At 39.0% G+C, this 27,946-nt stretch overlaps 1 protein-coding gene across 2 annotated transcripts in view; it reads left to right on the top strand.

Moving 5' to 3' along the window:
• ascc3 (activating signal cointegrator 1 complex subunit 3) overlaps positions 1–27,946 on the top strand; it is a 134,228-nt gene that overhangs the window by 55,909 nt on the left and 50,373 nt on the right. For both annotated transcript variants that reach the window (XM_036586347.1, XM_036586338.1), the window contains 4 exons: positions 5,471–5,635; positions 11,508–11,684; positions 11,773–11,844; positions 25,406–25,540. In XM_036586347.1, the coding sequence (XP_036442240.1) occupies positions 5,471–5,635; positions 11,508–11,684; positions 11,773–11,844; positions 25,406–25,540 (549 nt within the window). The remainder of the gene's footprint in view (positions 1–5,470; positions 5,636–11,507; positions 11,685–11,772; positions 11,845–25,405; positions 25,541–27,946) is intronic.

Raw genomic sequence — 27,946 nt, 5'->3', positions numbered from 1 at the left:
AACATTGCCGCAGCTCTCTGCCTCGAGTTCTTGCATGGGCCTGGGCCACTGCACTGATGCACTGCATTACGGACAGGAGTCGCACAACTTCACTTTCATGATTTAAAATGAAATGTAGGTCCAGCTGAAACAAATAGCAAATAGTTTAAATAATTCAACAACAACCATGTGGTAACGGTGGCAGAGTTCACGACCCAACGGCAGAGAGTGATTTGCACTCAAAGCCATTTAAAAAGCCTAGTTTGAAAATGCTTTGGAGGAGCACTTAAAGGTCAATAGACAGCTAAATTGTGGAACCTCGAGATAAAGTTATATGCAAGCTATGTAAGCTACAGTTAGCCTGCCGTTCCAGCATTAACAATCGAGGGCACATCTAGAAAATATGCAATCAAATGCATTCGATTCACTTTCTCTTCAAATTAATGTTCCCCCATGGTCACAGACACCCATGCTAAAACAGTGAAAAGCAAAATGAGTGAAAGTCTTATTCCTTAATTTAAAATCCAATTGGTGGTAAAGGGAAGATTTACACCTTTTTCACTTCCGTAGTTGCAGTGTTGTTTGGTGCTGATTTCTGCTCAGTGAATGCGTGCTCCTAGGGGCTTGATTTGTGAAGGGGAATGTGAATTTGAGATTGAACTCAACTGAATTGGATGTAACACTCTTGTTGTATTGGTTTGCCCTCATATGGTCATAATAACAAAAATAGATACTCGAGTGATTCAAACCTTTGTGTTTGTAATTTTTGGCCAATTTTGACAGCCCTTGTCATGTGAACAGTAGCTCGAATGTAAGTGAGACCCGTCAGCAGCATCATGTCAGCTGTGTGGACTTAGTAATGCAGCTAACATGATATCTGCCTAAAGCAGGGGTGCACAACTCTGAAGGGCTGGTATCCAGCACAGGTAGTCCTCCTACTCAAACATACCCAGTAAACCTTGCACTTAACAGGTGAGTTGAATGTGTGTTTAAGCAGGTAAATTACCAAACTGTCCTGGATACTGGCCCTCCAGAACTGGAGCTGTGCACCTCTGGCCTACATTTTTAGTTGTGTGTAAAGATACAATGCCTAGCGTACTATGTTTCACTGTACATTTTATACTGGAAGTGCTATTATTTTTATGTTAAGTTATACTTATGTAAGTTATCGTCTACAGTGCAACTTGTTTTTTTGCTATGTCATTGAGGTAAAGGCTACACTAAGTGTTGAAACTTTGGCACAAAGATGTGCTTTAAATTTTAATTTGAATGTTTGAATTGTGCTGACCAATCAAAAATGCTGCTAAAAGTTCTGTATGTGCAAACAGAGATGGATTCCACTAACATAATAAATGAGAGACCCTTGAAAGAGTCTGAGGGGTGCATCAGCGGTTTCCAATTTTTTTTTTAACCCTAAATTGGACTCTAATCCATTTTTACAAGACCACACAAACTGTATGAGCGAGAGGGCTACAGTCACGGAGGAGTTGGAAGTATTGTCTGCATGTATGCGCTCATTGTTTGAAATATGCAGCCAGTGTTGCTCTCATTGGTTGTTGATGTAATTTGGAAATTGTGGAAATAGTACAGTTTTACGCATATGCTTTATATGCTAGTGGAATTCAATTCACCATACTCTCATTAAAGAAGAGACCGTCTGAGAGCGGTTAGGTTTTCCCCCATTTTTAAAGGGTTCTGTGGAGGGCTACCAAAATAGGAACAGATATTATGAAGTGAGGATCAAGAGTTTGAAAGGCAGGGAGCTCAGAATGGCTGCAACTCATCCAGAATGCAGCAGCAAGACTCATCTTCAATCTCCCAAAGTTCAGCCACGTCACCCCACTGCTCCGCTCCCTTCTTTGGCTTCCTGTAGCTGCACGCATCAGATTTAAAACCCTTATGCTTGCCTACAAAGCCAAAAATGGACCAGCCCCTCCCTACTTGATGGCAATGGTCAAATCTCGAACTGTACCACGAGCCCTTCGAGCTTCGAGTACAGCTCGGCTTGACCCGCCATCCTTCAAGGCGCGTGGAAGGCAAGCATCTAGACTGTTCTCTGTACTGTCACCCAGGTGGTGGAACAAACTCCCACTGGCTGTATGTACAGCAGAGTCTCTCGCTATCTTCAAACGCAGACTGAAGACACACCTGTTTATTCAGCACTTAAATGAGCACTGAATTAAGTATCGATTGTAATGTATTGTACAGCGCTTATGTATTTTATTGCACTGTTCTGTGTTTAACTCTGTCCCTTTTTCACTAGGTGTCAATGACCTTCTGATTCTAGCAGTATCTGAGCTTAGGACTGGCTTTCTCTCTAACCTATTGGTAGCTAGCGAAGATTCTTTCTCTGGATAGACAAAGCACTTTTTGTAAGTCGCTCTGGATAAGAGCGTCTGCTAAATGATGTAAATGTAAATGTAAAATGAAATAGAGCTATGGAGGAGATATAGTATGGTAGTAAACCACTAAATGCTTTTGTGGTGCTGTACGTTCATTTTATATCTGAGAGCTTGATAAGTGAGAGTTCCATGAGCCCAGAATGGAGTGGATGGGCTGGAGCCTGGCACACTTTAACCAGCACACAAGGAATAAGAATTACCATGTAGCACTTCTGCCATGGAATTGCGATTGATGCTCAAGAATAACTGCAAGATAACGAGATACCAACAACATGTAATTCAGAATTGGAATCAAGTTTTTGGCTTCCGTCTCCACTGCTCTTCTTCTTGTCTTCTCTCTTTTCCTCTGCCTTCCTTTCTGCCTCTTTAATGTTGGAGTCTTCTTTATTGTGAGGACAGTTAATCCATAGTTTGAATGGATTTTTTCTTGCTCATACATTGTCTTTACAAACCATCAGTGCATCAGTACTAGAAAAAGAGGAAAAAAAAGAACTACTAGCTTTCCCTCACTGCCCACTCTAAAGACTGATTATAGTTACCATGGAAACAGTGGGCAGGGTGGGCAAGCATTTGGCAGCAGTGACGGCTGTGTGTGTGTGTGTGTGTGTGTGTGTGTGTGTGTGTGTGTGTGTGTGTGTGTGCGTGCGTGCGCGTTTGTGTGTATGCACGTGCACATGTCTTTCCCTGGCCCTGGGGAAGTGGGTAAATATTTGCTGCTTTGCGTAATAACAGAGTGGCAGGCTTCTTGGTGTGGAGGCAGCTTCACAGACACACAGGCTTAATTAAGAGATAAGTCCTGGTGTTTGGAGAGCAGACCTGGCCACTAGGAGCTTTCCACATGCCTGCACACATCACTTCCTCCACTGTACTCTCTTGCACTTCATTCAGCAGTCCAAGACAACCCCTCGCTCTGCGCCAGACCCGCTCCACAACACAATCTCTGAATGTCTGAGATCCTGTGGCAGCCCTCTTTCTTTGCCATCACGATCTATGATGGCTTTTGATCCAAACAGCGCTCGCTTCACCATGGCTCATAGTATTGTGAATTACCAGTCAAGTAGGATGCCTGTTTTTCTTGCTGTCTTTGTTTTTTTAGCATGTTTTCTTTCAGTGAGCAGTCCATGTCCATATCAGTTTAAATATTTTGCATGACTTCTGTAGTATCAAAATTTTCTGTGCACAAACACCTTTCCTCATGAAACATGAACAAGGGTTTAAACAATTGAAGTTGTCATTACATCAAACTGGAAAAAAAAAAACAGGAAAGATAAAGTCTATCATTATTATTATTATTATTATTATTATTATTATTATTAAAAGCCTGGTAATAATAATAATAATAATAATAATAATAATAATAATAATAATGGACTACAATAATAGCAAAGAAAAGCTACAATAACAGTAGCTTATAGGCTGACCTGATGGTAAGCTTTAGGCATTTTATTTTAAGAAGTGTTTTTTAGGCTGTAAACACACAATTTATTAAAACTATATCAAGAATGACCAAACCATTCAAAGAACTGCCAAACTATGGCAAGAACAAGCTGAGGTTACACATTAATGAGCAGAAACTCAAGTGCTTTTAATTTCCCTGATATAAGCAGACTTCTGTGTGGTGTTACCACGTTACTCGCTGTGCTGAAACAGGTTACTCGAGAAGAAGCTGCCAAAAGGAGCAGCCAGCAATCAGAATTTGTGGCTCTGTTTTCAGAAATTGTGCCCCCCCTCCCCCCCATCCACCACCCCTGTACACTAATTGTCAATCACTAATGGCAACAGGACATGATCAGACTGTTGTACATTGCATGCGGTCTCACAAGCCTGCTTCCTCATGGATGCTGCATGTGCATTTTTCTCTCCGTGCTGAGAAAACAGAGTCTAAGTTTGGGCAAATCGCTGTGATACCGACATGCAAGGGTGGCTTTGTTATCACACGAGGGAGTATTTGGGGAGGGGGTGGGTTTAAAAACAATGTTAGCCTCTATGAAGTCGTATACGTTTTTTTTTCTTTGGCTTTGTACTGTAATTAAAGTGAGCACTTTGGCCCTGCTACCTGTTTGCCAGGGCTTCCATTTAGATTAGCGGCAGTCTAATTAACAGCAGAGGCGCGCTTTCTGTTCCGGCGCCAGTCTCTAATGGCCAGGCAGATTGATTTAAATGCAAACTAGAGAGGATTTAATGAACTGCTTTTACTGAAAGTGTTTAATAGGAATTTCCACACTCTCCGACATGTTGGCAAACAGCTCTCGGGCTATTAATTATGCATTGTTGTACATTTCTGTCGAAAATGTTGTTTAATTGCATTGCAATAACTGTATTAGATGGGTCTTAAATGTATCTGCTTTCTTAAGATGCATGTCATTTGTATGAAACCATCACAAAGGTATTTGAACTGTTGTGATAAAGCTTAATTTTGCTTGCTTTACTGTAGAACAGCTCTGGGCAAATCACATCACTTGACGTTGGGTTGTTTGTGTGTAGCTGTTTCTGGATCCACTTGCCAAATCGATTTATTGCATAAAGAACATTGTGAGATTATTTATGTAGAGTAAACTGTTGTACAAAATTCCCTTTGAACTCCATCATTGCAGTGTTAAGTTTTTGGAAGCTGGGTATTAAATAATGAGATAAAAGTAGTATGTATGAATGTCCCTTACATACCTGCTTTATATACCTAATACATTGTCTAAAGCACTGGTTCTCAACCTTTTTTATACTGAGCCCCCCTAAAATGCAGTTTTCACAATGTTGTTAGGCGTAAAAAGTAGAGAAGTTAGCTGCTATGTTAACTACTGGCTAAGTGCTGTTAGGCACTGCCATTCCAGTTAGAGACAATTATTTTTTACTACAGCTCAGTGTATGCGCTTCTGGTTGCCACGCTCTATTTTAGCTTATTATGTCCATGTAATGTCACTGATGTGGGAGATTTAGTGGAACATCATTCTCAGTCTCAAAAACATTAACTGTCCCATGACTCCACTGAACTTCCATGTTGAGAACCGCTGCTCTAAAACAATCTTCAAATGGGCCACTCAATTCCTGATATGTTTGATACATTGATGTCTGTTTCCTGCTGTGTCCTGCAGATGCTGGTGACCACTCCTGAGAAGTGGGACGTGGTAACAAGGAAGAGTGTAGGTGATGTGGGGCTGTCCCAGATCGTCCGGCTGCTCATCCTAGATGAGGTGCACCTGCTGCATGAGGACAGAGGGCCGGTCCTGGAAAGCCTGGTAGCCAGGACGCTGCGTCAGGTCAGTCTCCCTCATGTTCTCTACAGCTCTGAATGGATGCCTAAAAGCTTTATTTTCTATAAAGCTTAATTTTCTATTTTTAGACTGTATATTTCTGAATTATAGTGAGATACAGTTATGGTTACTTATTTCATTTGTTCTGTGTGTCATAGAATAGCTTCATTAATGTTCATTAATAACTTTGTCAAAGTACTTACTCATGGTAATTTGTAGGCCATAAGAAATTTAGTATAATGCTGTGCAAAAGAGAGAAAAAGACCACTATTAATTTATTTAATTTCAAGTCAAAAAAGCCATGAAGTACAAGTTATTGATTTAACAGAAAAATTACACAGAAGCCTCAATAACTAAGTATGAAATCATTTTTTTTTTCAGTATGTAGAGTGTGCACACTTTGCCATTCTCTTCCATTCTTTTCAGGAGACTTTGTTTTTCAAAAAAGTCTGCAGGGGATTTTCAAAAACTCCAAAGTTCAGTCTTAGAAATCGTTTGCGTTTTCTGCTTCTGATGATCCAAGCTAATCCCAAAAACATTCAGTGATGTTGAGGTCTGGACTCTGGAGTGCTCCGTCCGTTGTTCTGAGAACTCCAGCAGCTTCTTTGGTTGATTCGCAAATGTTCTGTTTCCTTTTCTCAGTAACAGCTTCTTGACAGCTTCAGACTCATAGTGTTGAGTTGTGTTCTCACAGTGGAAGGATGGACAAAAACACCTGTGGATTTTTTTTAGATCTGAAGTAAGAGTGGAGCTTGATTTTCTCCTCCATCTTAAAGATGAAAGCTTTAAGTGCTGTATATCTGATGGTATCAGTTTTGGCGGTCTTTGAGTTCTTGTAAAGTTGTTAGGAGTCCCATTTTCTCTATTTCTTTTAGTAATTTTTTGAAATCCTATTTTGAAACTTCTACTCTTTCATTTATTTTTGTTTGATGCAAGTTAATTATCTTACATCTAATATAGTCAGAAGTATATCCTAGAAAATGAAGAACTTGTACTTAAAAGGTGGTGTCTGACTTTTGCACAGTACTGTAAACAAAAACTTTAGAATCTATAATAGAGTGCACTTAATAGGAAGAGTAATAGTATTTGTAATAATTTATTTGCTCTCTTTATACTTATTTGGTATTCTTTTTGTTTGGATGCATAAGTGTGTACATATAAAAGTGTGGACACACACTCACACACCTGCACGTGTGTGCTGTCTGAGTGACAGAGCCATGCTGATGATGATTGGCAGGGCCCCTTACAGGAATCAGTTTGGCCGTTTGGGATATTAGTGTGATTATGCAAATCCTGACAGGCAGAGAGATGGAAGCCTACGTTCCGGAGTGTCCCATATCCGTGTTCCGTTCCGCCGAGCCGCAGTCAGGTGTCAATCTCAAGGAGGAAATTAATAAATGAGCTGAAGTGCTGCATTGTGGGAAGAGTCAGCACTCCTTGGCGACAAAGCTTCTCAGCAGATCCTCTCCTCCTCCTCCCTCTTCCTCTGTTCCAAGTAGAGAGTGATAACATGTTGTAATTCTTTGGTTTTTTTTGAGAGATGGGAAGCGAGAAGCAGGTTGGGACAGTGTGAATGGAAGGGATGAGAGAAAAAGAGCTTTTCTTATTCTTATTCTGTAGCTGTTGGGATTTCTCAGCAGGGCTGCCTGGTTGATAAGTGAAAAGCTGTCTGTGTGTTTGACCATTGTTTATGTGGTTCACCTTCTACTTATGTGCAGCTTGATAAAACCCACCCACAGCGACAGCTGGCTAGGGTCGGAAGGTTTAACGGTGAGCTGCAGTATCAATTGAGTTCTTGCTATAAGTGCCATGTGCTTCTTGCAGTGTGAGATTTAGCCTTTGAATATGTAGTGCAAACCAAAACCACTGCATCTCAAATTTAGGGAAAAAAAAACCCCAACAAGTGTACATTTCCATATTAGGGCTTTTCTGAATAGTAATTTACAGGCTTCGAATACTTATTGGTAATTCTAAATGAATACACAAATACTCATTCTCAGAATCACCCATAAACAATTTTAATATTTATGCTTCATAATTAACCATAGTTTTAAGTATGTTCGTTACTTCAGTTTAGTATATATCCTGTAGGTGGAAACAATGTATTAATAGCTGCTGAATTTTGAATTTGGCTCTCAGTCCATGGCCTAAAGGGTTGATGGCTAGAGTAATGTTGGCCAATGTTCCTCCTCCACCAGTTCACCAACGCAAACAGGTTTGAGGTTCTGCGCTCACTGGTTTTATTGTCATCCTCATCAGAGACTAGTGGTACTCTGAGAAAGACTGAGCTATACTTACATATGTTTGCCATGATTCATCACACTTGTCATGCCTCTCTGGTATACCAATCTGTTATCGTGAGCATTTTTCTTAACATACTTTGAAGTACTCCCTTGTGTTATTTCTCAGGTATCTTTGTTCTTTGGCCATGTGCAAAGTACAGTTAGTTGCGCTCTGAGGCGAGGTGGCATAGATTCCTAGCATGAATTTTTCATGGATTCAACTAAACTCAACTAAACTCAACTAAACATTCTTCATATTTTAACAATAACTGGTCTTTTTTTAAAGGTGTTTGCTGATGAAACATTGTAGTTTAGGTTACAGTTTCTGTGGCTTGAGGAAAAAAATAAAAAACAGCCAAAGCTTCTGAATACTAAACTACAATGTTTGGTATTAGCTGGTTCACAGTCCAACAACATTGCAGAAATCAGCTTGCCTGTGTTCTCCACCTTAATTAAGGTGTGTGTATGCACAGAATCACATTCAAAAGCCAACTATTTTTATTATTTTTATCAATTATTTATTTATTTTTTGGAAGGACTTTGAATTATTGAGATCACGCATAGTAAGCAAGAATGTTGCCTGCAGAAGTAGAAAAATGAGTGGCCTCATCAATAAAAGATGGAAGAGGAGAGGGGAAGCTGTGTTAGCCGAAGGACAATGCTTAACTTCGAAGGAGAGAAACAAAAACAAGGCTGATGTACAATGATTGTAGAATCTCTTAGCACCTAGACCATTATCCATCCTAGAATACATTTCAACCAGTGCTGCTTCTCGGTCTTAAGGTATATCTCCGTTCAATCTGGAGTCAGCGAAGCATGACACTTATTTAGGCTGTTCTAGCTGAAGCTCTCTGATAGGGTCATTCACAGTTCACTTTCATCCAGTCTGGTCACTTTCAGATGGGCTATTTCAAGTTTTTATGACCATGAACATTATATTGGATGTTGGATGGCTTAATTATTTCAGCATCAGCAGCACGTAGACAACTACATGTATTGCTGATTTACAAACTGACTTCCAACTCTAAAATGTCATCTTCCTGTGCTGTATGATTACTACATGTGGTAGCATAAGGTAATTTAATTAGTAGCATTATTTGTTTTATTATTTATTTATTATCATTCACATTTCCTCTTGACTGGAGACAATAGTAGTGAGTGTGACTGACTGTGTATTTGCATTGTAAATAAAAATCTTAAAATACAGTGTAGTGTTATTATTTAATGTCGCTCTTGGTAATGATAAGAAAAAGGATTTAAAAGCATTGTCTTTGTTGTTTATCAACTTGATCTTACTCTGAAAGTATGACAAAAGTATAAATATATAAAAGTAAAGTAGTATTACGTGAGCCTTCAAGAATTCTAAAAACCCTGAAAATACACATATATGAAAATGTACTCCAGTGTTAGGGCTAACATTCACACAAATTTCAGACAACTAGAACGGTGATAAAACTATCTGGTTGAGGACGCAAATGTATTTTGCCCCATAGACGGTGAGGGGATCACAGTTGCAAAATTTGGCATGTCATGGGGTCACCAAGTCTTTAAAGCTCCTATTAGATGGCACCTCAGTGTCAACAACTTATTTAGAATGCCTATGTGAGAAGCCTCTGCTATAATTAAACAATACAAATGTGATTCAAACAAGTTTGTGGTCAGATGAAACAAAAATAGAGCTTCTTGGCAGCAAAAACCAGACGTTGTTGTGGCGTAAGAAGAGAGAAGAGCATGCAGAAAAGAATGCTAGCAAGGAAGCAAAGAAGTATGGTGGTGGATCCATAATGGGGTTATTTTTCTTTCCAAAAGTGCTGAAAATGTTGGGAGGATACATGGCATTGTATGTTTTTTTTTATATATGGAGTGTAATAGTTTTACAATACAATGCAGTTGTCACACATTACTTGACCCTAAAATTGCTCTGCTTCATGACAGTCCTATACCATATGTTAAAGCTTCGGGAATCCCTAAACCTCAGAAATTATAGTAAGGATGAGCTTAGTGTTTTAGATGTCATTTGCATAGAGACATCCTCAGTGCTGAAAACAATAAACATAATCTCATAATCTCTTAAAGCAAATTAAGGCCTCTGTATACTTCCTGTTAAGACGATGTTCTCCTGGCTTCAGCAAACAATATAAAGTAATTGTGCAGAAAATAAACAACCTCACCTCAGATGTTGCACACATTGCACACATAGCTGGGCGAACACCATGGTTAAATACACTACACGACGGTACCTGTGATGGGTGGCTTCAAGAGACCTGCCATCATTCAATCATTCATGGATCAGCCAAAACAAAACTGGAGAAAGCATGTGAGCTTATGTATTTGTAAAGGCAGTTTCAAGTTCACATAATCCTCACACGCTTTGTTTCACTGAAAATATTGTGAGGCCTTTATGTTTCATGTTATCAAAATGCCCACGGTTAGGTCAAAATCGATAATGGCAGGATGCAGTTGAAATGGAAGTCTGGCACAGTGTATGTCAGGCAGTAAGCGTGTTTTATTATACGTCCTGCCCTTTTCAGATCCTTCTTAGTTTGGACGAAGTCACAAATTTCCTCTGAGGATCATTATTGCTACTTTTCAGACATAAAAGTGCACTCAGCAGGGTTGTTTATGAAGATAAGCTGTGCAGCTTTTAGAGAGGAGACACTGTAAAAGTGTCATACGTTTCATTCCGAGGTGAAACACATCAAATGGATTTGAAGTGATGGTTGTGGTTGAAATGCTTTCATTGCCTGTTATTCCTTTAAGTAGGCGAAGATGATCTAAGGGAGAGAAGTTTTATGAAGTTCGCATTTGAGAATTTGCAAATAGCAAATTTGACTGTTGCTGTGCATCAGACTGAAGGTACACATCAAAATAAAAAATACCCTAATAAACAAAGTACCTAGCTCAGTCTATTATCTGCACTTATACACTGCCATAATAGAAATTCTTTGACTTGGCTGAGTTGTTATAGTAGGACATTGACCTGAAACCAGTGTTACCCTTAAATCAAGGCTTCAAGCCACATTTAATGTTTTGAATGGTGAAATCACTATAGAATGTGCACTCTCAGGAAAAAAGGTACTGAACTTTCATGGGGGCAGTATCGCTACTTACTGAGGTGGCCTGTGCTTTATTGTTACCATGGTCTCTGTTATTGTGGCAATCTTCTACTCTTACTGCTAGAAAGACCGCACTTGTGAGAGTATTTTAGCTTTGCTTCACACTTATGGGCAAGGACTGGCTGTGTGATATCTAGATTGCTCAGACAGCTACTGCATCATATTAAAGACCTTACCAATCTCCTCTGTCAACCACACCACAGGAGAAACAGAGATAGAGCGCTCTCTCTCTCCCTCTCTCTCCCTCTCCCTCCCTCTCCCTCTCATCTTCTTTCTTCGTTCCCTTGTCCCCTCTCTATGTCCCACTCCCTGTTTCTCTTAACTGTCCCCTGCTCCTCTCCTCTCTCTCTCTTTTTACTCTCCTTTTCTCTTAGCTGCTCTGTCTTCCTCACTGCTCTAGTAATGCATTATAAATCCCAAATAATGTTGTAAAAACTGCCTTTGGCAGAGAGTTTAATGTTATGTTGTGTGTTTCTGCAGGTGGAGTCAACTCAGAGTATGATCCGTATACTGGGACTGTCTGCCACTCTGCCCAATTACCTGGATGTGGCATCCTTCCTGCATGTGAACCCATACATTGGCCTCTTCTTCTTCGACAGCCGCTTCCGCCCTGTTCCTCTTGGTCAAACCTTTGTGGGCATTAAGACCACAAATAAGGTAAAATGTAGATACCATACATTGCACACTATCCTAAATAAAGAAGGTTCAACGAAAGATTTCACTGATCGCTAAAATGTGTGTTCAGATTCAGCAGCTTCATGACATGGAAGAGGTTTGCTATGACAAGGTCCTGGAGCAGATTAAAGCTGGACATCAGGTAATATGTGTGTGTGTGTGTGTGTGTGTGTGTGCGTGTGCATGCTGTGAGTAAGAAACTCATTGGAGAATTTTTTTCATAGTTCTTGAAATGAAAAACTATGCGTTGTATAAAAATGCTCAGGTGCTTTGTTTAGAAGCTAAAGCCATACAGTAAAGATCTGCCTTGCTTAATTTCTCTTGTAGCATTCCTAAAGTAATGATAATCCATTATTGATAATCTATACCTATTATTGGTCAGTCAATATTGAGCAGATAACATTTCCCATGAAGAAAACATTTTATAATAAAAAAAAAAAATAAAGATAAAGAGAACAAAAAATGCAAAAATAACAACCAGTTATCAGAAACTATCAAAACCGTTAAGAATTCTAGGAAGCTTCACATGTTTTTTTGTTTATTTAACCCCTTAACATTCCAGGCTTATTACATACTAATATTCATTAACTACAGCGACTTCAATGCAAAATAATGTAGCTTTTCTTAGGTTATAGAAGTGTGTAATAAATCATTGGCTTGGTAAGGGGTTACGTTTAAGAAATATAACAGTTATTAACTGACAGTTATTTCTCACAGATTCAAATAATGTTATGTAATATGTATTATGTTGCCTCAGTTATTGGAATTTTTAGCTCCTTAAAATCAGCAATACTCTGATTTTTTATACTTCACAATTTGCTGACTATAATTCTGTAGACATTTATCTAAACTAGACAGTGGGATCTAAGAGAAGCAAAACTCCCAAACTTCTCTCTGGTGGTTAGCAATTATTTTATATTAGCTCTCATCCAATGTTGTACACAAACTGTTGTGTATGATATGAAAAATGTCTTGATTTTGCCCAGACTTTCATCACTGACCAAAGACCTGAAAGTCTTGTGTCCTAAGGACTATTTACCTTTAGATTTTGCGCTGAAGAAAATAAAAATGAGAGACTGAAAGAAATAGTGACTCTTGGCAGCTTTGTGTGTGTCTTTTTTCTTTTTTTTATTGAAAAGTATGATAGGTTCTGAGTCTGGATATGTCCATAGTAAGGGTCCAGAGGCTGCTAATGGCTTATTAATCAGACTAGAGTGGCTCAGTCTGTTCTCAGCCCTGGAATTCTGCCACTGAAACTGTGTAGCAGCACTGCGACCTCTCTGTGCTGGGGCAATTTGTGCCCTGCGCCTCTTGCTGAACTCAATTTCAGAATCGCACAAATCACTAAACAAGAAGACGCTTACCCACCACATCCGTGCTGACAGAACTATCTCTGTTGCTTGCTTGCCTCACTTTTCCTCCCAGTTGATTTAATCGAGGATTTGTGTTACACTTTAATTTTTACCCAATTTTCTGCACAATGTCCTGGGTTAGTCTTTGCCAATTCCTGCTATCTGTATCTCCCCTATCTCACAGTAGCTACTAGTCTGGAGGATAAGGGCTAACACATGCTGCCTCTGCGCCACATGTAGCCAGACGCTGCATTTTTCCAAGGTGCCACTCATGAAACATTATAGGTGCACTAACCTCCCAATTCTGTATACATGACCTAACAAATACCTACAGTTGGGTCACCCTGTATCGACAGGGACAGAGGAGCTAAGCCATCCTTTCAGCCCAATGACAACACAGAGGCCAGTAGTGCACTAGTGCTGCATCGATGGGAATCGAACTTGTGTCCTAGTGATAGAATGCAACCGTCTTAGCCAATTAAATACCACTCAAGAATTCGTTTACCCTTATTTTTGTAGTCACTACCTGTGTCCTGTGTTGAATATTCCCCTTTGACTAAACAAATTCTTCTCATGATCTCTATACACAGGGTAAAGTCAGCTAGTGAAAGGTTATTGTGTACTGTGATCACTGTGATGTGTTAATCTCATATTATTATTGTGGAATTCAATTGTTCGTTTGTTCTCAAATTCTGAACTGCTGTAAATGGTCGTTTTGGTATAAAATTAGTTCAGTGTATTTGGAATTTACCCATGTACTCATTTAAACTAGAGATGGAATGATTTGGTGAAAAAATTGCAACTTCTGCTAGATGTAGCCCATCAGCTAAAACACGTTTTGCTGTGATAGTTTATCACTGCAGCTATGAGGCTAAAGTTGCTAACAAATGCTAGATGCCAGTAGTCTGCCACATCTTTTCTGTAAATAGGTGCCCAGAACTTCTCTGAACTCACTCATACTGCATACAGGTCTTAATCAAGGTCACACCAACTGTTAAGTGTGGTTCACAGTATGACATGCTGTTAGCTATAAAAATGAACAAAACTTCATGGAGGCTGAAATCTGCTGGCAGCCACTTTTGATACTTTAGAACTCCCCTGCAGAATCTGACTCCCGTATGTTCACAATTTTTGTTATTTCTTTTTTTATTAAAGAAATGTCTTCAGTTCAAACATTTAAGATTAACAGTTATTTATAGTAAGAAACAGAAATCACAAATGTAATCTGTGGTTACAATCTGTTAGGAGGCTAACAGAGTATGCAGAGAAACAGGTCTACAGTCTGTAAGTGTAGAATTACAAAGTGCAGCTATATAGTAAGCAGAGCTGATAAAATGGATGATGAGTTTAGAAACAAGGAGATACACATGAAGTGGCTGGTCGGTGCAAATAAAAAGACTGTGGGGATAAATGCATTTAATTTAAGTGTCAATCAGGCTCTGTTTCCTACTATAAGAGAGGCAGAAGGAGAAAAAATATGCATGCACAGTGCCTGTAAATTGTTGTCAAATTACTAACGTCTAGCCAAACAAAAAGGTTAAAGGATTAATCACGTAGTGAGTGCATTTAGAAAGATAGGTAACAGATAACGATTTAAATCATGTAACCATCACCATTTTATTGTTTCTGTGAGCCCTGCACTCTGCGGTTTGTGTATGTGTTTGAGTGCCTGCGTGTGTGCAGTATTTGCTTGCATGTGTGTATGTGCATGTCTGCTTGCCCCTCATGCCCTTTCATCTCCTACACTCACATACTCAAAAGGGAAAGGGAAAGCTGTGGATTCAGCCATCTCTTCTTCTGCCCATCTGCTCTGAGTAATGAGCTTCCTGTGTCCTTCTGCTTCATACGCTGAATTTGCTGCCACACACACACACAGACATGTGTGCACACGGCTAGCTATTTAGCCAAAAGAATGATAGTCAGTTATTTTTAAAAATGTTCAATAGGCTGTGCAGTTGCAAACATATGATATTAGGATACCATGATATTAATGGAGTTGTAGTTTAGAACATCTCTTAATTCTGTTGAGTGATTTGAGACTTATGAGAAATAAAGCCCTTTTTTAATTACATTCTGCTGGCCTCATACACATAGATCTTACATTCTTTATGACTGTGAGGCTGCATATTCCAACCTTGCTTCTTGGCCTTTAGCTGTGAAAAGGAAATGATGGCCAGTATGAAATTATCAACATTTGCCTTCAGCAGTATGTGTGCACAAAAAAAATCAGTATTTGGCAAGGTAGTTGGTTTCTTTAATCTATTATAGCATTAGCATTAATACTACCTGAATACTGTTGATACAGAGAAAGACAGAGAGAGATGATACAGAATAACCAGAAGCTAAACTGACCCCAAAGGCTCATCTGAATCTCTCTCCATATGCTAGAGAATCTGCATTCCACTTGCTGTATGCATATCTTCATTATGTGTTTTAATTAGTTGGTTCCCTTTGACTACTTAGTAGTTGCCAACATTTTACATAGATTTTTATCTCGACCAAACCCCCCACAAATAATTCAGAAATGATGCACTGGTAGAACCAGCCTGAGCTGTAGCGTGAGAATTTTTTGCATGGGGCATGTAATCATGTTACAGAATATAAATCTCGTTTGTTTGCGTCTCCCTAATCATAATGCAGTGTAGTCCTGATTTGGCTTTGCCTTCATTATCATGACGGTACCATCATTATAGTGAAGACAAAGTCATATCAGGGCCTGTGCAGTCATGCAGTGCTGATCAGCTCTGTCTAGCTTTGGCATTTTTCATGCAGCATTCATCTGTATGCTTTCAGAATTTCGTACTAAAAAGCATCAGGAGGAAATAAAGACCTCCCTGAGGCAACTGTTTATTATTTCTCTTACATAAAATCTATAAATTTCAGTAAACATAAGTTGACCATGTAGTGAGAACCATACTTACGTGACCCTGTAATGAAGACAGTCCACTGTGGCCTGTTTTCATTGTTCATCTGTTGTGAGTGCTGGTCAAGTGAGCCTTTAAAGAGAACGCGCTTTCATTGGAAGTACTCATGCACAGAGCTAAAACTCTGCTGCCTTTGCATGGTAATTGTGCAGTGTTTATGTACACTTATTAAGCAAGTCTATATCATGAATGAAATGTAATTATAATGTATTATCAAGTGTTTTTTCTTTTGCATGCAAAATCCAGCATGTGTTTCATTAATCTGATGTTATATTTCAAAGATGCATTTTCATAAACGCAAGCCACGTTGTGCGACCAGACCACAGAATGAGGCAGTTTGTATAGGCAGAGCAGAATGTGGTCCTATTTTATATGCTCAAGCAGTTGAAAAAACTGAGAGTTGAGGCGATTATGTATGTCTCCACTATATCTGTGAGTTTCAGGCATGCTGCCAGAGCTCTGTAGAGGGGAGCATCTCTCTCAGCTTGATATTAAATTGTCAGAACTGCCTGTGACATATATTAATTTCATCGGGGAGCATGATGGATGGAATTTTCTTTATGAAATACCCCCTTTAGCCCCCCTGTTGGGACCTGGGCCGGCAGACAGAAGGCAGACGGAACTTTAATAAGCTTAGGAGGAATCCAGTAGCAACTGTAGCCTGCGCTTCCTCACAGCTTTTCCACGATAAAAAGACCCAATAAATAATGTTTGTTACAGAGGTCTCTGGCCCTTTGCAGCCATTCTTTTCTATTCCAGAGACAGAGAGAGAGAGAAAGAGAAATAGGAAAGGATGGAAATGAGGGGTAGAATACTAGAAAGAGGTTAATGTAAATAGTTTATCAAATTTCTTTTTAAAAGATATTTATTTATTTATCTCTCTGGGCCAGATGAACGTACTAGCACAGGCACAGCCAGTAACGCTAAGTTAAGTGGCTTCTTGCCACCGTCAGTCTTATACAACCATGAAGTGCGGAACAACTTTTTTTTTCAAACAGATGCAAATGTGAAGCATAAGACTGCTTATCAAAGCAAACTGGGTATAACCCCACCCGTTAACTGCTCACTTGTGAGGCACAAGATTTTAAAGCTCGTCAGCAAGCTTGAGACTAAACAGATACTTAAAGTTCAGTGATGAAGAGATGTTAATAAATGAAGTTCTTTCCTAAAACATTCTACAGAGATGTTCTTTTACTCCTGCTGAAAAGAAAAAAAAAAAGAAAGAAAAATTGGGAAATAAGAACACGGCTGCGTTCACGTATTGAGGCCATGTCTTCTCACACATGTACACCTGATCCCAAGAGTTTAAACAGTCTTATTCTGATTCTAAACTTACTTTTGGTGCATTTGGCACCCATGCCTCCATCCAACCACTTTGTCTGCTGCCATTGTTAAAGAAAGTCTTTTAACAATGCACTTTTGAGATCCTAACATAGATTTGCACCTGACCAGTATTTCACAAAGCAAGATTTCTTGGCCAGATAACTTAAGCCCAAAGTCAAGACTCTCCAATAGAAGAACTGAGGCACATTCCTATTGTACAATCCTGAACTTTGGTCTTAAGTTATCTGGCTAACTGAGAAATGACTGTATGAAATACCCCCCTGGTTTTAAAATCTGAGGAAAATCAATGCAAAACCAGCTGCTGTGAGTTGCTCAAACTTTAATGAATCGATCGGAATATGTAATCAGCTGCACGTGTAATATCACCACCTTTTTTTGTGCAATCCTCCCACGTTTTGCACAATCCTCCCTCAATATGCATGAGGAAGAGAAGCGCATTTGGCATTTTTTCATGCACACAGCCCGTAAATTCTGCATTTAGGCTCGATCACCAGTGTCGTTCAGAATGCAAGCAGAATGAGTTCGATTTGCACCTAAACTCTTATTCCTCATATCAGTCAGAATTTTTGTTTGGACTGATGTTTGCAAAACAGTTTATTCCATCTCTAAGAGTATTTAACAGTAATTCTCCCTTTCATGTTTCTTTCAAACTTAAATCCAGATTTCTTTTTAAGCAGCGAAGTCAACAAGGTTATTTTTCACATCTGAAGTATTTGTACTTTCTTTGAGTCTGTGGTTAAGGCAAAATTAGTAACTATGATCTATGCCAGTTTTCTCAGATTAATCAGTGTGTACTGTCAAGCTTGTCTGTATCTGTAACTAAACAGAAGCAGTACTCCATGGAGGTCTTATCATAAGCAGTACAATACAGTTAAACCTCATAGAAGCACTTTTCTGCAGAATATTATGTTTAATTAAGTTGACTTAGAGTCCAGGCAGCTTCACCTTGCGCTTTCCTCAGAGAGGGTATATGGATCAGTATGACTGACCTAGCTTTTGAATGACTAAATGTTCATATAGGTGTCTTTGAGCCTGAGGTTCTGTGGTTGAGTCAGCTGGGTGTTCAATTCTGCTGCAGGGCAATGAGTGTCCTCCAGCGGACATACACGGTCCCACTGATGTGTTCGGCAGTGCTTTAGATACACTTGCACCTCGTAGGCCTTTTCATGAACAAAGTCGCAAGTCAGCAGAATCAAAAGATCACTGTCCTTCTCCTGGGGCATTTTTGAAGATAGAGAAAATCCTCTCTAGAAACATGGTGTTAATCTGAGCTCCTAATCCTGCTGCAGTCGGTCTACCACTCAAAACATTTACTAAGACCCGCTTTATCTGTACATAGTCTCTAAAGAGCCGGTTTCATTTTGGCCAGTAAGTGAGAAGAGGAGAGTGAAAGCCATTGGGTACTGGAGTTTTACTCAGTTTTAATAATGCTTGAGCTCTGTGAAGGAAGGTGGAGAGCAGCGTTGCTTTTATCCATAATTGCCAACTTTAAGCAGAATGTATCCTATAGATTGCACTGATTCTGAAAAGCATTTCAGCCATTACACTCTGTGGCACAGGTTTTTAGTTACACTCTCATTCTTCTCTTCCCCAAACAACCAAGTCTTTGTTTCAGGTTCATTTTAACAATAGACAAACAGATACAGCACTGTGCAAAAGTCAGAAACCATCCTCCATGTATTTTATTTCCAGTCAAAAACGGCCATTAAGTCATTAAGTTACTCGTATTGCAGTTTCAGGAAAAAGCCAGAAAACATTTAATTAACAGAAAATTGCACAGATGTCTTAACAACTAAACACAATACTAAAATTTTCAGTGTTTAGTGTGTTCCCCCTTTGCCTTTATGTATGCTTCCATTCTTTTTAGGTGACTTGCTTTCAGTTTTTCAAAGAAATCTGCAGATATTTTTACACACTTCTTGTAAAAACCTTCTTTTTTTCAACAATTGGCTCTTGTCCACTACACATCCTTTCAGACACATTGCGCTGTCCTCTAATCTTGTTGTGGATGGATGGACAGAAACACCTGTGGATTTTTTTTCAGATCTGCAAGACTGGAGCTTGATTTTCTCCTCTGTCTCATATAAGAAAGCTTTTAGTAGCGTTTGTCTGATGTTGACAGTTGTCATGGTCTACTAGGTCTTACGTTGTTGTTAGGAGTCCCAATTTCTCTACGTCTTTCATTTATTTTCTTTTGCCTTTTGCACAGTGCTGTAGATGTACTATATTTTGAATAATATATAAATATTTTTAGTTATATGTATGCGTATAATATTTTAAAATATCCATACAGCTTTAATGAGCTTTGTTTAAAGTTCTAAAGCTGGCACCTGACTGAAATCTAGAATCTTCATATTCCTCATAAACTTTGCTCATTTGCTGGAAAATGTTGCCAGTGATTTCCTGAAATACATTAACAATTAGACTAATACTTTGCTTCTGATTAATTTCTGTTAAATTCATGGCAAACTTCTCATGCCTGTACACATAAGTCAAACCACAGTGTTCTCCTTAGAAATGGTGGACTTCATAGTTCACACAGTTCATTGCATGAAATTAATGCATTGCTGCTAATGTGAGTCCTTGGACAGCACTTCATCTTTTAATTGTACAGAATGGAGAAGCATATGTGAAATGAGGGTCATGCAGCTTGTGTGGTGTTTGAAAGTTCAGGAGCTTGTATACAATCTTGGGGCATAGAGAGTCTCGGATGGGTCAGCTTTCCTCTGAGCTGCTTCTCCAGATAGCTGCTTGCTCATCCACATGCAGTACTGCCTCAGCTACACATCCATGAAATCCCTCATGGCTGAGACCTTTTCCTCTGTGCTTCTCTTCCTCCTTTGCTCTTTTAAAGACATGAAGGTGATCTCCACGACCATGACCATGATTAGAGCCTCTAGTCCCACTGAAACCTGGCCCCTGGCAGAGATGTTGAATTTAGGCTTTAGTACTTTAGTATAGAGGCATTAATGTAAGGTTATTGACCAGTTGCTCATCATGTAGGACATTGTCTTGTTCTTGAAAGTAAATGTCTCGTTTTGCTAGCATAGAAAGCAACAGCTTTGTTTGACAACCTTTCTGTTTACTCAAGCCTGAGGGCCAGAAAATGCAAGCTTTTCATGGCTCTAAAGCAATTAAGCATCATTGCTGGCAGAATTGTTCATGGACATGGTGCATAATGTCACAAAAAGCGTCACTAAATTTTATGACCTTCATTGTCCCGCAAACCAGACTTTGTCACTGTCGTTACCCTAGAAAAGCAGGTTGTTGAACAGCTGTTGGAGTCTCTTCAAGATCCTCTCTTCATTTGAGCTTTTCCCTCTCTATCTTTTTCGCAGCACAATGAGGAAATGCAGATTGCTGTGGGCGGTGGTGAGAAACGTGTTGGCAGGTGTTCAAGGATGTGTTTGGGGTTTTTTGGAAGGCTGTCCTTAAATTAGCAATCATGAATTAATTAGTTACCAATTATCCGCGGGCCCTAATTATTGTGATAAACGCCAAAGTGCTGGGTCTGTTTCCAGGTACTGACAGAGGGAAAAGAACCCAAAACAAACACGTTTTTTTTTTTTCTTCAACAAAATAAGTACTCTGCTGGGTCTCCACTGTGTCCCTCTTGCTGTTGCTCCAGTATGAAGGAAAAGGCAGGAAATAAATGAAATGCTTAGTGAACCGAAGTCAGTCCACTGAAAGACTTTAGTCACTGTTGTAAATATATTTTCTCGTTTTATAATTGTCTTCTTCATCAACTTAGTATTATTGTCATTATTATTACTTTTGTTGTTATTGTTGTTTTGTTGTTATTGTCGTTGATGTTAGAATAAGATGATAACTTTATTTGTAGATCTTGTAAGACCATGTAAGAGAAGGATCTTAAAGTACTTTACATGGGGTTAAAAGAAAAGATAGCAGCACAGTAAAGCTTGAACATTAAGGTTATTTGAAAGACACCATTTCAAGTAAAATAGAAGTGAGTAAAAATGCAAATAGTGTCAAGGTATAAATAAATAAAATGTAGATATGAAACACGCAAAGTTAATGCGCAGATTTTGCTAATAGAGGGTGCCCGATGAGCTGTATGCTTTTAAAACTCAGAGACAGTGTATGTGAGTTTGTTTATTTGTTTCTATATACATATAGACTACACTCTGAGGGATGCTGAATACATGCATTTTTAACAGCACCTGGACTTCAAATTTATATTCATTTTACTTTCTTTAGAAAGCTCTGTAGACCTTTGCTCTTCAGTTTTTCAGCAGACTGGAAAGAGTTTTTCTTTCTGCTGCTGTATTCCTGTAAATTACTTTCTTCTTTTTGTCTTTAATCCTAAATAGATGGTCGTTCCTCCTGCTGTGGAACGGTCTCCCAATTACATGGTCCTATGACCATCATACTACACTAAATGCAGTAAATGTTTGTTGGACAGTAAATTGTTAGACTTTAAGCTTTGGATATGCTCTTACATAGTGTTGAGACCTACTGTTCAGACCGACTTGCGGCAGACTATACACATATATGTTTGCAGAAAATCCCCATAAATCTTTTGTGGTTTCTGTTTACAGTTAGCTCCTGTGATATCATACATGTGTAAACTTTAGCAAATACAATATTGCATGGATTTACAAACCTACCACTGTGGCATCAACACTCATTCATTCATTCATTCATTGATTTATAACTCATTGGTTGTAGTAGGAACATATGCCTAGAGATGGAGGTATGCAGGTTTACTGGAGTCTGGTCTCACACTTGTTGCTATAATAGTTTTAGTGACTGAATGATTAACCCACCTAAACATAGTTTACCCATAGTTTACAACATAGTTTACTTTTTCATCAAAGCCAATCCAGTAGTGATGCATTCTTGATATATTCCTGTGATGTGTTCAGCTGTGCTGCTAGACTTCAGCACTGTTACCTTTATGCCAAAATATTGGCCATACGTTGTTTATTTCTGTATTTTTATCATGATAAGAGGAACAGCCCTGTGATGGTCTGGCGACCTGTCCAGGGTGTTTCCTGCCTTCCACCTATTGACCGCTGGGATAGGCTCCAGCTCCTCTGACAACCCAGAAGGATAAGCAGCTTAGAGAACATGTGTGTGTGTGTGTGTGTGTGTGTGTTTGGAGAAACAGCAGACAGAAGAGGCAGCCACAGCAAAAGAAAAGAAAGCAGAGAAGTGTTGACTATGCCACCATGGGTGTCAGTTATTTACCATCACTCATCACTGAATGACTGGCTTTAAGGACACAATTTCATTCCCTTAAGCCATTTTCTGTGTTAGGTTTAAAAAGAAGGGGCGAAATTATATTCACAGCCAACTCTTTTGGAGTCCCCTGTCCACCACTAGTTATACTGATATCAAGCTTTTCATAACTGTTTGGCAAAATAAAAAATATTTTACTGAACTAATTGAATATCCTTGGAGAGTGCATGCTCATGTCAATGCTTTATATGCTTAGCTAGACCAGCTAACCCCACTGGTTGCAGGGCCTATTTGAGAGTATGACCATAGAAAGGGACTTTCTGCATCACAACCAACCAGATACCATTTGTAATATTTTATTTTTGCGAGTCCACTGTAGATGCTTTGTAGCTGCACACTTTGTCTTGAACTAACATAACTAAGTGCAACTGAGCTTTGAGTGTGTTAAATTCTGTTCTAATGTAACACTAAACCTAAACATAACTTCAACCCAAAATCTAAACCTTACTCTGAACCTAATCTTAAATCATAATCCTAGTGTTTCACCAGGTAGTTTAATAAGAATTAAAGCATCTACAGATAATCTATAGAGGACTTTCAGAATCATTGGGACCAGTATCACTGTATTTAATTCCAGAGTAATATTTTCTGATGAGACATTCTTAAAGAATTCAGGGCACGTGTTTTCAAGACTAAATGTTAGTCGTTTTAGTGTAACTTATACGTTCCTGCAGCGTCAGCATGGCAGCCCCATGATGCCATGACATCCCACTGAATTGTGGGTTTTGCTGTTCTCTTACATTTTGACAGTGTGATTGGCCAGTTTCTTCTGGGATAATTTTTCAAAGAGGCATACACCTTTTTTATCTTAAAGCACATGTGTCAGGCTCCAGTCCTCACGGGCCAGAACACTGCACACTGCCTCATTAAACACACCTGAGTCAGCTCATCAGATAATTAGCAAGGCCTTCATGAACTCAGTTCAGAGCATTAGATGAGGATAAATGCTACTCTTTATAGCACTTTGGCCCAGAACTGCTCCTTTAAGACAGACATGTCAAACTGAGTTTGACATGTCTGTCTTAAAGGAATAGTTTTACAATGTTGTTCATAATATTAAACATATTCTGTATAGAGTGTAGATAAAAGTTCTTTTATACACACACAATACGTCGCTTGTCCTTGGAACAAAACCTCAATCTCCAAAAGGTAACTTTAAAGACAAGGAAAAACCTTCTTAACTTTTAATGGAAGTAAATGGATGAATAATTTTCTCCAAGTAATTTAGAACCATTTCTGTTAGTCTGTTCATTATGACATTTAGACACATCATAAAGGGCACCTGGCCTTTTCAAATTATGTCAAAAAAATGAAAAAATTGGAGATACGAAGATTGGTCTTGACAGCAGTGTTATACTTCTTTGCGTATCCAGACCATATGGTTTATGTTTTTTTCAGCAAGCTTAAAACATTCATTCTACTCAATCATTCAGTCAACAGTGAAAATTTTGGTTATTCTATTTCTAGTTAACTAGAAACTGTGGCAAAAGACTGATGCCTAATGTTGTAAATGGAAAATAAAATAATAATAATAATAATAATAATAATGCTTAATAATAATAATCAATAACATCTGATACATATGGAATTGGTACTGTAAATAATTGCAAAACTGCACTTGTGTTTATTTTTGTTAATACAAACAAACAAACAAAAAAATCATACTTGTGTGGTTGGGGTGAAGTAGAATGTTGAAGCAGAGAACAATATTTATTTATTTATCCCCCCAACTTTAGCTGGAAAACAAGAATCTATAGCAGCATGAGGAGTGCAGAGGTGTTGTCAGTACAAGGAGAAACACTCTCTCTCTCTCTCTCTCTCTCTCTCTCTCTCTCTCTCTCTCTCTCTCTCTCGCACACATGCACACACATACATGCAATGTGTATACATGCTTCCCTCTCTCACTGTCAGTACTTTATGGTGTCCTCAAAGGACAAGAGGGATGCAGGAGAGGAGGGGCAGAGAGGCCTTTTGCAACCATCTCATAACTGTCTTGTATTTCTGTTATTGATTGTTTTTGTCTGGGGTATTGACTGTTTTGCAAGGGCAGCCTGAGTATAATAGGAAGATTACACTCCTCCTTTGTCCTTTAACAAAAGGTGTATGCTGCGGTGCCCTTCTGCAGTTGTGGATGTCATGCAGAATGAAGGTTTCTGCACTGGCAGGCAGACGGAGAACACTGTGGTTATTTCCAGTCTCTTGTTAGTTACTAGATCCGTGCCTCTCACCTTCTCTCATGCTTCTGTCATGGACAATGGCTTTCTAGCTGGATTACTTTGGCAGATTTGTTTGTATCAGCCACTTAATAAAACTGAATGCCTTCAATGTTTTACTAAGGATTGAATTTGACCATAACAGCCGCTTACGTCAACCCTGTCTGGTTACCCTGTTGTTTGATTTAGTTGTATGTTGTTGTTTGATTAGTTAGGTTGTTTATTTCTGGTTGTGCTCAGGTCAGCATTACCTATTAACTGCAAATGGAAGTCATTGTTAGACAAGTCATTTCATTATTTGCCTTTTTCATTATACTACTGAAATTCTAATCCCATCATGTATTTATTTTATTGTTACTTATTTCTTTTCCTTTTTTTAAGAATAAAGTGAGGGAGACACATGACTTCTGTCTCACATAATTGAGTAGCTAGCAAAGTGAGATCCATAGATCTTTAGTAATTATCATTGTTCAAAGTGCCTTGCTTAAAGTATTTTTGCATGAGCTTATCACTAAATTTTACAAATTTTAGACTTCATCAGATTTGATGGGGTCAACATAAGTGTTTAAGATGCCCTGGTAAGTAACCCCTGTGTACGTGTGTTTCAGGTAATGGTATTTGTCCATGCCCGTAACTCCACTGTGCGCACAGCGATGAGTCTAATTGAAATGGCGAAGAACCGAGGGGAGTCATCGTTCTTCCAGCCGGACCAAGGGCCAGATTATGGGCACTGCGAGAAGCAGGTGAGCAAAAGCACTGATCAGAAAGGCCATTCACAAATGGATTTCTTAGGATGTCCAAAATATATACATCAGTTTGTCATGTGACCTTTTTCTTGTAGAAACCATATTAATGACAGTCTTGTGCTGCATCTCAACAAAAGAGTAACAATAGATAATTAAAAGATAGAATCCCTGTTGTGAAAAACATGTTCCAAAAAAACAAAAAATAAATGATTTTGATTCAGTTACTGATTTAAAGTCTATAACAGAACAGTGCATATCACAGGTCCACAGTTTATTTCCCTGTTCATGCAGCAACGCCAACAGTAATACCAATAAAAGTACTCAGATTAGACTCTTCATGCGATGTTCACCTGCTGTTGTAAATTGATATGGATAGAGAGATCTATAATGGAGTGTCAAAATCAAATACATAGCAGATAGTTGTAATGGTAGTGAAAATGGGAAATAATGATTAAAAACACTGTTCACTCTGTGCTGGTCAGCACAGATGTTTCAAATAGCTTGAACAGCAGCAGATCAACAGTGTTCTATGCTGTCTTTAAATTACATGCTTTTTAGCATGAACTAATTCTTTAAAGGAAATTGCTTAAAATTGTTTTTTTTTTTTTACTCTGGCTTTAAAAGTTGTTACTGCAAACATGCATTTCTTAGATTCTTAGAGGTTTATAGATGTTTCTTCTCTAATCGACAAACACTAAAGCAACTTGTGTGATGGAGAAAGTTTAGATTGCTAGGTGGGATTTTCAAAGCTACCTCCACGTGGCAGGGTCTTTTGTATCAGAGGCTCTCTGGAATTCAACCTTAGATACCTTTGGGAAACCGTGAAGTATTATATTTTCACAATTTTACAACTCTTAATATTTAATGTTATTTAGCAATTAGTCTTTCCTCAACATGCCGGTTATCACCTTTGAAGCACCGTCAGCATCATTACATTAATTCAAAGAAGAACCCCTTCGTTCGTTTTTTTAGTTTTGTCCTTAATTTTGGTTTTGATTAAGAATTTTTATTTCAATGCATCACTAATATATGATGGTACCTATAAATCATAACAAAACAGGTGATGTTATGCTAGTAGATTAGCCAGTAAACTGTGAGGAGGGTAGTGCGTGGAAATTTTGTGCTGATCATTTTTATTTATTTTGATAGCCATTGCATAGTAAAATAGTAAGTTAGTGATTTTACTTGCCAGTGTGTCCTTGCTGATGTAATTAAACGTTATCAGACAAATTACACTGGTATACAGTGGTAGTTTTAGTTTTTCATTTTCTGTCAGCAGGACAGCAAGTAGAGGCTGTTTTGATCCTCCCAGTCAGGAAAATGCAGTCATGCAGTGATGTCACATGTGACAGAAGAATACATAAACTTATCATATAGAGGGTTACAGAGGTAACTTTTATTTTTAAGTAAACAAAACACTGTATCGACTTTATTCACTTAATCAACTCTGATTTGGGTGAAAAGCGTTCTGTCTGACTCGCAGCATGTTATAAACTTTACTACAATACAGTACAGCATTTCCAGACTGTGAGAAATACAGCTTGCGACAGTCCACTATTCTGAGCATACAGTGGCCGGGCAAAGTGATAAATGTGTGTTTAATTTGTAATATCCTCCCTCGGGCGATGATTCGGAGGCGCTCTCCCTCCTTTTTTTTGCCTCTTGCAAGGCCGAAGCGTTCATCGCACGCTGAACTTGCGATGTGCTTCTGCGGAGTTTCACCCGGGCTGGGGCCGGCCGCGGATGAACTGAGTGGGGTTATTTATGAGCACTTATTCATGAGCTCTAAAGCAGAGGAAAGGGAGAGAAATTGAGGTCAGTCACCTCCGCTAGCGCTAGCTCCTCGGGGGAGAGCGGTAAACAGTCCAAGGAAGCGGCTGCGAAGGCCAAGCGGCCCCGGCCTCGTTGGAAATGAACCCTGAAGGCGCGGCGCTAAACTTTTCCAACGCCGGTGTATTAGACGGTGAGTGCGGGCAATTAGAAATCCGCAGAGGGCAGCTTTCAGCTCAGGTGTAGAGGCCAGCTGCTTAGTCTCCGAGAAAGGGCTCCTACTGGAGGGAGCGGCTGAATGTGCAGTGTGCACCGTTTCAGCAGCTGCAAACCAAGTTTTCCTTAGAACTTCACTGCTTATTGGGTTTTACTCAAGAGTTAACGCATTTCTTACAGTCAACATTAACGTGATGCATAACTGTCTTGTTTTAGAATTACAGTGTGGTCTGTGTATGTTGTGCTGTGTCAATTATTTGTTTTTGTTTAAGTGAACTAGTGGTTCATGGTTCTTAAATATGAAACTTCTTATAGCTTCACTCTATCAGTAGCCAAGTGCTGGCTTTAGTATGTCTGAGGTAACAGTTAATTCAGAAATATTTACAGAGCACATATACTTCCTGTGTGAAAGAAAGC

The sequence above is a fragment of the Colossoma macropomum genome, unplaced genomic scaffold (assembly GCF_904425465.1).
Source record: "Colossoma macropomum unplaced genomic scaffold, Colossoma_macropomum, whole genome shotgun sequence".
In the NCBI taxonomy this organism is placed as follows: domain Eukaryota; kingdom Metazoa; phylum Chordata; class Actinopteri; order Characiformes; family Serrasalmidae; genus Colossoma; species Colossoma macropomum.
Note: the sequence above shows the minus strand (reverse complement) of the source record. Positions and strands in the feature narration are given on the sequence as shown.